The following is a 10,311-nucleotide window of genomic DNA, read 5'->3' as shown; positions in this document are numbered from 1 at the left end:
TCTGAGTTTTACTTCCCTGATGTTGCAGAGGAGCTGGAGCCTGAACCCATCACTTCCCCTCCTCCCCCTCCCCCCGCCCAGACTGCTTTCCCCTCACTCTTCTCTCACGCCATCTGCCTCCTCCTCTCCCTCTCCGCTGCTGCCCAGCCCTCCAACCTCACTTTGCTGCTACTCTCCATCTTCCTCCTCTCCCTCCGTCGCTCACCTCCTCTGCCCTCGGTGGCCTCTGTTCTTCTTTCCGCTGAGCTTGCCTTCTTGGCACTGTTCTTCTCTTACCTCTTCCTTCGTTCATGCTGTTCTCTTTCTCTTTCCACATACCTGTCGATCAGCCTCTGGGCCAACGGCCTCTTCAGTTTAGGTCTCGCCCTCAGTTTGGGGATTTATTACATCCCCATGATTTTGATTTCGGCCTCCTTTCTCAGCTCTCCCTCCCTCTTCCTCTCTCTCTACTTGGTGGTGGTGCTGATTGTTAGGCCGGCCCGTGACTTCCTCCAGTACGCACCCCGTAAAGTCAACCGCCTCTGCATGCGCGTCCTTTTCCGCCTGCCTCGGCCCCTTTTTGCTATGTGCCAGTCAGTCCTGGGCGGTATGGCTGAGCGTAACCTCTATGAGATGTTTCCAAAAGCAGGGCGCAACTGGGGTGGGCGCCAGTCCAAAATCCCAGTCCCCCTAAAGAGCTTGCCTTTAGAATATCAGGCTCGCTGCAGTAACACCTCTCCCTTGGCCAAGGGCCTCCTCTGGGTGAAGCGTTTCAGTAGACGCCCCCTTGGGGTCCTGGCAGACCTGGCTAACTCCATAGTGCTCAAATTTGCTGGAAAGCTTCTTAAAAAGCTTCCGCTCAGTGTCTGGATCACACTCCAAACTCTGGGCCTCTTAAAGAAGGAGAACCCAAGCAGGCTGCCCCGCCTGCTGCCCAGGGAGGTCAGAGAGAGGAGACAAAGGGAGAGGAGGGGGAGAGAGAGGGAGAGACAGAGAAGGCAAGAGAGTTTGTTCCGTGAAGAGGCAAAGTGGGAGTGTGGGTTGAGGCGAACATCATCTGGAAGGTTTGTCAGGAGGAAAATTCGGCCGTGGAGATAGCAAGAGTGTGAGACAAATTGAAGGAAAGGGTGTGAAACATGCTGGTAGTGTGGGAGTGTTTGTGAGCGTGATGATGCTCATTTTTTCCATTGTTCAACCACCATGTGTGTGTCTTATTGATTTGGGCCTACATGTCTCTCTTGTTACATAACTCCCCAAATGGTTTCTGGTCACATTTCTTAAAGATGAGACCTATATGACCCTGCACACACACATCTGTACATCAGGCTGAAAGTGATTTTGGCTGTTTAAGCTTTACCCAACAGGCATACATCGTACATTTGTGCACGCAAGCAGTACTGTTGTCAGTGGGCCATGCAAACTTAAATTGCAGCGGAACCCTTCGTTACTGTACCAAACCCAGTGAAGTTTTCATTATTGTGCTTTTTGTAAAAGTTTTTATTTTTTATTTTATTTCATTATTTTGCTCTTAATTTGTAAGACAAATATTTTTATGGTTCTTTTTAAGACCGGTTTTGTGCAATCTTTTGTTTTTCTTTATAGTGGTCTTATTTTAGAGGGTGCAATGTTGTCTAAGTGCTTAGAACAAATATTGGTGTTGCATAGCTGCATGGCTATAGTTTTATCGCCCAAAACAGAATACTGTGAAGAAAAAAAAAGAAAAGAAAAAAACCATTGATTTCACTAACACCCTGAACACTAGCCCTCCGTTGGTATAACAGTGCAATAAACAGCTGAATAGAAAGATGTGGGACCACTGTAGGACATCCATTTGATATCACTGAGAAGTATTGTCCATGTGGGAAATAGTTAGCATCTTACATATAAAGTTTGGGGCCATTTAGCTGGGATAATAAGCGGGTCCAGCTCAGCTGTTTCATGTTAAAGCATCATTGGATATTATTTACAGCTGGTGAAATCATCTTTAGGATTCTAGTTAGATATGCCATTATTATTGCCCTTTATGCAATACTCTTGTTATGATTTACCATGTAAACATTGAGATATTTTTCCCTATTATATTCCTTTTAAATGTGCAGCTGTGCAAACTGTTTGCACAAATGTTGATATCTCTTGTGAAGTCACGTATCTGAAATTTATAGTGGAAACATAAGAAAGCGGGATATACTTTGGAGTAGGGAAAGTATAATTTAATAAAAGCCTATTTAATAGTTTTAATGTAGCTTAATTTATATGAAGCCATATAGACAATCATTTGAGACATATAATCAGGAAATAAGTCCAAAGATTGATGCAACTACTGAATGTGAAAGTTTGAGCTGATCACCATCTTATGAAAAGAAGATATCCACTAATAGCAGACATCTGTTTCGTTTTGCACTGTCCCAAAGACCATTTCAAAAGACAAGTGTGGAGTGGGAGAACAGATAACTAATAGTTATTAAAAGTTTAGTCAATAAAACATTAGAATAATATTGCAAAAATGCAACAGTAATGTCTTCCAATCAAAAGTCCAAAGCCCAAAGATATTTTGTTTACATTGATACACGACGGGGAACAACAACATATCCAAAGAATTATGGAGCTGGAACCAGAGAATGTTTGGCATTTTTTCACTATTTCTGCTTAACAGATGGACCAAAAAGAACTTGGCGTTAATTAAATGAAGTTTAAGAGAAATATGCAGTTGTCACATGCATATATTTGAGAGTATAAGCATTGTAAAATGTGAATAGTTGCAATGGAAATCTGGTTAGGATAAGTAAAATCCGTTAGTGCCTATAAATGCTAGTTATGTAGGGAAAGGTGCCCTGTTCTGTATGTCACAAAAGGAGGACATTTAAGCCATTTACATGGAGGAACATAGAGTAGGAAAGCATGTATCTTGTCTGTATTTGCTCCAGACGGATGACAAAAAGTAGGGCACGTTCTGGGAAAGACATTTCACAACAAACATTGTTTTATTTGAATGTAACTTATTTGCCATTGATTTAAAATTTGTGTTCCAGTATCCTGTATTTCCTGTTCCTCTGTGTATGTTTACATGTTTGTAATCTGTTTTGGTGTGACACCATTTCTACAGAGTTATATCACCTTGAGTTTTTTCTTTTATATTTTATTTATAAGACTAGTACTGCATTTGGTCTGGCAGCCATTTTGTTGTCCTTTTTATTCTCATTTTTAGCTGCATGAGTGTGCATGAGTGAGGCTGTGTGCTTACAAACAGCAAAATATTTTGTCATACTTCCAGAATTTTTATTTTTTTTCCTTTACACAAAAAATAAATTATTTTGTGTGGAAATCATTGTCTTGTTTGTTTTTATGATTTTTGTTCCCATTATTTCCACGCTCTCTTCATTTGGTTACGTTTTATGTTTTTTTTTCAAGCCAATCTTATTTCATTGAAAGATCCCTTTATCATTTTGTTGATCATCATTCCTCCTGTGTCACACATTTTATCTCTGCTGTCATCCGTGGGGCCTCACATAATGTCTGTGACTTTGTTTAGTGGTATTTCTAATATATATCTATTATAATAAGGTTTAAATATGTTAGGGATGTTAACTGATGGGCATATAATCATTATAGGCCTCATACAAGAAGGATGAGTTATTGTGAATCCATTTAATGATATTAAATAATTGACTGAAAGTGGCCGTCATTGCAAGAAACTAATTGCATCCATTTATAATAACAGTTTTAAACTTTTTAATAGTCACGTAAAGTGATTTATTTTGCCCCTTAAAGAGGAAATGGACATGGGCATATTGTCCAATTTAATGTTAGTAGACACCTTGGATTCCCTGTGTCAATCACGGTATGATTATAAGTCTTATAAAATGAGGACAGTTCTTTACTACTATATATACTACTGCACAGTTGAAAATAATTATAATATTTAGTTAATAATTAAGCAAGATTGGTCAACCCTTCCTGTAACAATGCTTAAATTACAACGTGTACCAAACGAGTGGGTCCGAGTCATTTTACCGTGATGCTGTCACTGTTAAAGATTCAACATTTGACAGGTATTTATACTCTTAAATTGTATTTTTACCATTAGGGTCATGTGAGCATTTTTCTAACAAAATTGATAGCTAGTCGTTACAAAATGTCTTTTCTTTTCCCAGTGATTTTCTGTTTATCATCTCCACGTTCATTTATAAAAGCACAGGAGCACTTTAGCACACCCAGCTGCTTCCTTCTGTCTCCTCTCTCCTCCAGTCCAAAGAGCTGCAGATTAAGCGTCAGTTCCAGGACACCTGTAAGATCCAAACCCGTCAGTACAAGGCCCTGCGCAACCACCTGCTGGAGAACACGCCCAAGTCGGATCACAAGGCTGTGCTGAAGCGGCTGAAGGACGAGCAGACTCGTAAGCTGGCCATCCTGGCCGAGCAGTATGACCACTCCATCAATGACATGCTGTCGACACAGGCTGTGAGTAAGGCAAGGAGACGTCATTCATTTCACACTCGCACAACACCACCAGTGCTGTCCCTGGCCCAGGGCCACCTGCCTGCCTACCTGACCGCCAACCTGCCCGCCAACAAGCCTTCTCCTGGTACCTCAGTGGTGATCTCCACCCAAACCCGCATTTCCCAGTTTTATACCAAACAGTATACACCATCCTGTTTCCCCTACAGTCCTCCAAAACGTCCTTTTCCCTTAATTGCTCGGATTAGAAAATTTTAGCTCTTAGGTCAGAGGATAAATGTTAAAGAAAGAAAATGTGTTTGTGGTTCAGCCATAACTTCAGGACTCTGATGTACAACCACATAATAAGACGACATACAGACCGTTCGTCTTTAAAAAACTACTCAATCTGGCATTGCACTCCTGTAACGTTGTCTGACTCGGGGAAATGAATAACCAATTGCATCAAAATACTTGTGTCCTTTTGTGAATCATGGACTAGAAAGATACATTTTGGCACCTTAATCCTGTCTCTGTACCGAGGCTTTCATTTCCACTTCACAATTACTATAACTATAGCTCGTTGAACCATAATGTCAGTCTGAGATGAGAACGGTAGATGTGGATCTTTATAGTCTGTAGGGATATAATTATATTATCTCTTTAAATAGCGGGACCTTTTTTTCACTAATTGCCTTTTACTTTAGTCTGAATCGTAACAAAACTACAATACAGTCAAATGTATTATTTTGATTTATCCTAGTTTATATTTAACCTGAAACGATTAGCAATAAAATGCATAAACTTAAGTACAGTACTAAGTAAATTTCCTTACATTCCACCATTACTTAGGCGGGTTTTGCTTTTCAAATAGTAAAATATTAGCCTCAGCCCACACCCCCACTCTAAACTCCACTGACCTCGAAGCCTGGGACTCACTCACACACCAATCCCAGGCTTTAAAATGAATGAAACACAGTTAGAAAGAGACCGGACATAACATATCGTCTCGTTCCCTTCGGTGACATAACATACCGGTGCCATTTTAATTACCTCAGAGGGCAGCATGCCACGTAAGCCCAGTAAGCCAAATCTCTGATGCCCTTGTCTGTCTGCACACGTACTCATGCTGTGGTTAAAGTCTCAGTGGGAAGGGTTCCCACTCACTGATTAAACTCAATCCTTAGGTCAGAAAAAAACCAAATTTAAACAGAGAATGTCTATTGAATCAAAGTTTAATCGGTTTTCTGGAGCCAGACATCTCTCTCTCACACACACACACACCCACACAGACACATACACACAGGTCAAAGTTTTTAAACTGCTGTGCAATATACAGATTTATTTAGAGAATGTATATCTGAATAGATGTAACGCTTCATATCCTATTCACACACCCACGTATGGTGATACATCTAGTTGATCAGTAGAATGTGCACCGTTTGTAATTCATATTTTTTTAAATTATATTTAGGATCCCCATTGGTTAACATATTAACAACTATACTTCCTGGGGTCGACAGGTTGTGGTTGTAATTTTATCTTGACAGGTTTTTACATTCACACTTAATGAGATGTTTCACTTCCTACCATTGAATAGAGAATACACAGGCCCAGACGGATCAAACAAAACACTCCTGATGCTTTCCTCTCGCTTGTGCATCTCCCTATTGTTTCTTTGCCTTCGTTAAACTTTCTAAATTTTTCCTCAACACTAAAGCCCAATGTGTCGCCCATACAACCGTGCCAAATCCAATTTTAATGCTATTTTCTTTTTTTTCTGTCTCTTAGCTGCGATTGGATGAGACCCAGGAAGCGGAGTACAAAGTGCTGCGGATGCAGCTGCAGCAGGAGCTGGAGCTGCTTAACGCCTACCAGAGCAAGATCAAGATCCACACCGACACGCAACACGATAGAGAGGTCAAGGACCTGGAACAGAGGGTGTCCATCCGCCGCGCTCTGCTGGAGCAGAGGGTTAGAGTCTTTGGCAATCACTTCTATGAAAGCAAAGCTCCTTAAAATGTAGTAAAAAGCCTCTGGTGAGTTTTAGGAATCCAGTTGGGCTTGCAAAGAGAAGATTGTAAACTGAAAGGTAACAATGTAACATGTTGCTGTCCTATGTTGAGACTTCTACGATTGACTTACAACAGCAGCGTCTTTAATAATAGTTTTAACCACAAGGTCCTTATAGTAGATGTTCTGGAGCCTTCAGTCATATCTTCCCCAGCGGATTGGGGGGGGGGGGGGGTTACACTTTTAAGGACTTCCACTTTCCATCTGCTGATAAAGATTCTGTGATTTGATCAGGAGCTCCAGACAGACCCTAACTTGTGGTGAGATTGTTTTTGTCAAGAATGACCTTTCAATGTCATGATTTGCAGTAATTAAAACGACTCCCCGAAGTGTTTCACGTATGCAAATCCAAAATCACGAATATTGGATTCAGAAAATATAAAACACCTTTTAATAATGCTACAATTTAAAGACGGACAACAATGTGTTTTCATGTGTATTCCCCTGCTCTTTTCCTAGATCGAGGAAGAGATGCTGTCCCTGCAGAATGAGCGGTCGGAACGCATCCGCACCCTCCTGGAGCGGCAGGCCAGCGAGATCGAGTCCTTCGACTCCGAGAGCTTGCGTCTGGGCTTCAGCAACATGGCCCTGACAGGCATCCCCAGTGAGGCCTACCCCATGCAGGGCTACTCCAACATCCCGCCCCCCAGCTCCCGCTCCGCCGGCCACTGGAGCCACGGCATGCACCCGCAGAGCGTGCCCCCGCAGCAGCACTCCCGCCGCAGCCACAACAGCAGCGGCAGCAGCAGCAGCAGCGGCATCGGTAGCAGCAGCGGAGCAGGGGACCGCAGGAGCGAGTCTTCCTCTTCCTCCCATGCCCTGGGAATGGCCCTGGGGCTGGGCAGAGACGGGAGGGAGGTGCACCACTCGTCCCGTTCCTCCGCCTCCTCTTCCTCCTCCTCCTCTTCTTCTTCCTCTCACCACCAACGCCACCACCTGCCCCAGCACTACCACCACCAGAGCACGCCACAGCTCTACCGCGAGCGGGAGCGAGATCGGGAGAGGGAGCGGGAGAAGGAGAGGGAGCGGGAGTGGGCTGGAGTGCGAGGCTCCGGCGGCGACCTGGCCCACCCACACCCCCTGCCCTTCTCCCATCACCTACCCTCACGCTCCTCCTCTCAGTCCCTGGCCATGCTACCTCCCCCACCGCCAGCCCCTCCCTCCATCTCCGGCCCGTCCTCCTCTTCTTCCTCCTCCTCTTCTTCGCAGGGGGGGATCTACTCCGGCGGCGGGCTGGGTGTGCGCGGCGCCCCCAGCTTGTTGGCCCTGAGGAACAGCCCCCAACCTCTGAGGAGGACGGCTTCCGGCGGAGGGCCTGGGGGAGCCGGGGGCAGCGACGGCGTCCTGAGCCGAAGCACCTCGGTCACTTCGCACATCTCTAACGGCTCCCACCTCTCCTACTCTTAAAAGGCAGGGTGGTAGAAGGAAGGGCGGGAGTGATTTAGGAAGGTAGCTTTCCCAGGTTGCATCTCAATACTCTCAGCTTGCCACCTTGCCTTGTGTCCTTCCTAGGACTGATCTCTACTCTCAGAAAAGCTACTCGGCTGAAATGCAGAGGATTTAGGGATATCACCCTTTCCTCTCAACGCACAGTAAGGCAAAGAGAGGACAAACTGACAATATTGAGCTGCACCCTGCTCCTTTAGACTCAGGGTGGGTAGAGAGGTGTTCTCCCATTCTCACAGGTATAAAAAAGGGAGGGAGGAATGTAACCACCTGTAATACCACTAGGTGATAGTTGTTTTTTTTTTAAAGAGGTTTGTGTTTAATGTTTTTATCTTTGTAACTGCCTGTATAAAAGTGAGACAGGTAATGTGAAAGGAGGGATATTTGTCCCTTTTTTCCCCTCCCAGAGCTGCAGAGAGAGGGGACAACAGCCACGTCTTCTTCTATGATGTTCTATGCTGGAATGGAGAAAGAGAGAGGATGGGGGAGTGAAAAAATGTGTTTTTTCTGCATTGTGTATGTACTTGTATGTAGTCTGTAGCGTCCAGGTATATCTAGCAAGCACTCGTAACTGTGGCTCCAGAAAGGAAAAAAGCGAGAGAATCACATAAGATGGGTTACTTTAGTCTTGAAAAATTGGAAAACACTTTTTATTGATTTGCAACTGTTGATGTTTTATTGTTTTTTTTATATGAACTGTATTATAACAGAAACAAGTTGCTTGGAACGTCACCAATGCCTTTAAGGGGTTCTTAAAGGGATGTCGTGCCATCAAAAATTTTACTTGATGACTGCAAGATGATTTAAAAACAGAATGTTTGTAAAGGCGAGAACTGGAAAAATTCTTTCAAAAAAATGCAGCTGGAATGAGGAGAAACATTTGTGAGGACAAAAATACAAAAAAAATCTTTCTGGCATCCATGACATATTGAATATCCAAACAACATAAGTGTCTATGGGAGTGACTCCAATGCATGAGATAGATGTACGAAAAAAAACATTTGTATACATGACCAAACCACATTTGAAATGTACTGTACCTGTCCGAGTTTCACTGGCATTGAAGATCACTTGTCCCACATTTTTAATCTTTACTGTACATATTTATGGGAATATTTAAAACAAAAACAAGTCATTGGTTTTATAGAGTAACAAAGATAATGATAGTAATTTTGATATATTCAAATGAGTATTGAATTCAAGATTTAGAGCGACAACTTCCAACTGCATTTTCTAGGTGTCTATTACCATAACTAATCCCGATGTAAATGTTGTTGTAATCATGTTCACATTTTTCTGGCAAATTAGAAAAGGGCCCACTTTTGACTGTGTAAAAAAAAAAAAAAAAAATACTGTTGTCAGGTATGGTGTGTGTTCAAGGTATTAAGGATTATTAATAAGGGATTATTAATAATTGTTAATGATTCATGTATGTGTGTCGAGCAGTAAAGTCTAGTTATATTGCCACATTTCTTTAGACGAAACTATTGAATTTTAAAAGACACTCCTACAGCAGCAACACCACAGCTAATCACATGATCTCTTACCTCCTTCTCTGGACTCTCATAGGAAGAAAAAAAAAGAGAAGAACAAAAGTTTTTACAATTGGGCACTAGAATGTAAATGCTGGTTATCATTTTGATTTTTTGTTATTTAGTGTAGGAATAGGTTTCCACAAAGGAGCTCCTGAAGCCTGGAGAAAGAGAGAGGAAGGTAGACGTGCACAATCCTGTAACCGGTGTGTGAAGAAGTGGTGAGAGGATGGGTGTCGACCGAGCTGCTGTGAATGTGCACCCTCTTGTGCCAGCGCAGCAGCAGTGACCGCAGCAGCCCGTCCCTCACAGGTAAAGACACCGATCAGTGTTTCGTGGGGATGCTTCTGATGGTTTGTTTACTTGAAGATCAGAAATAACTGGACTTTGGTTTTTATTGTTTTTAAATGGAGAAAAGATAATCACCCTGCTGTTTGTACAACTCAGAAACACCAGCTCCAGACAATTCCCTGTATAACCTTCTACTTTATGCTTGGTTGGAATCTCAGTGCATGCATAAACTCCTTACAGTATATAAACTAAGACTGGCGGCTTTCAGGACGGCCTACGTGTTGAGGGGAAATCTGTGTGGTAGTGTTTTTAGACGGGTTGTTGTTCGAGAGCTGGGAGTCTCAGTTCCTGCATCGTGCCCGGATAAAAGATGAAGACAAAGAAGCAACACAGGCTCATTTGTGATTTGCAGAGTTTTCGTGGGGGGGGGGGGGGGGGGGGGGGGGGGGGGGGGGGGGGGGGGGGGGGGGGGGGGGTTATTCAAGCTATTCCATGCCTGAGGAGGAGGAGGAGAAGGAAAAAGGGACAACACATGTATTGGAAAAGAAATAGGGTG

General features: G+C 43.2%; 1 protein-coding gene across 2 annotated transcripts in view; it reads left to right on the top strand.

The window, feature by feature from the left end:
• taok2b (TAO kinase 2b) overlaps positions 1-9,262 on the top strand; it is a 24,655-nt gene extending 15,393 nt beyond the window's left edge. For both annotated transcript variants that reach the window (XM_034861101.1, XM_034861102.1), the window contains exons 18-20: positions 4,225-4,437; positions 6,205-6,387; positions 6,946-9,262. In XM_034861101.1, coding sequence (XP_034716992.1) covers positions 4,225-4,437; positions 6,205-6,387; positions 6,946-7,893 — 1,344 coding nt within the window. In that variant the 3' untranslated portion in view covers positions 7,894-9,262. The remainder of the gene's footprint in view (positions 1-4,224; positions 4,438-6,204; positions 6,388-6,945) is intronic.
• The last annotated feature ends 1,049 nt before the right edge of the window (positions 9,263-10,311 follow it).

The sequence above is a fragment of the Etheostoma cragini genome, chromosome 21 (assembly GCF_013103735.1).
Source record: "Etheostoma cragini isolate CJK2018 chromosome 21, CSU_Ecrag_1.0, whole genome shotgun sequence".
NCBI classification, from domain to species: Eukaryota; Metazoa; Chordata; class Actinopteri; order Perciformes; family Percidae; genus Etheostoma; species Etheostoma cragini.
This window is presented reverse-complemented; position numbering and strand designations above follow the sequence as displayed.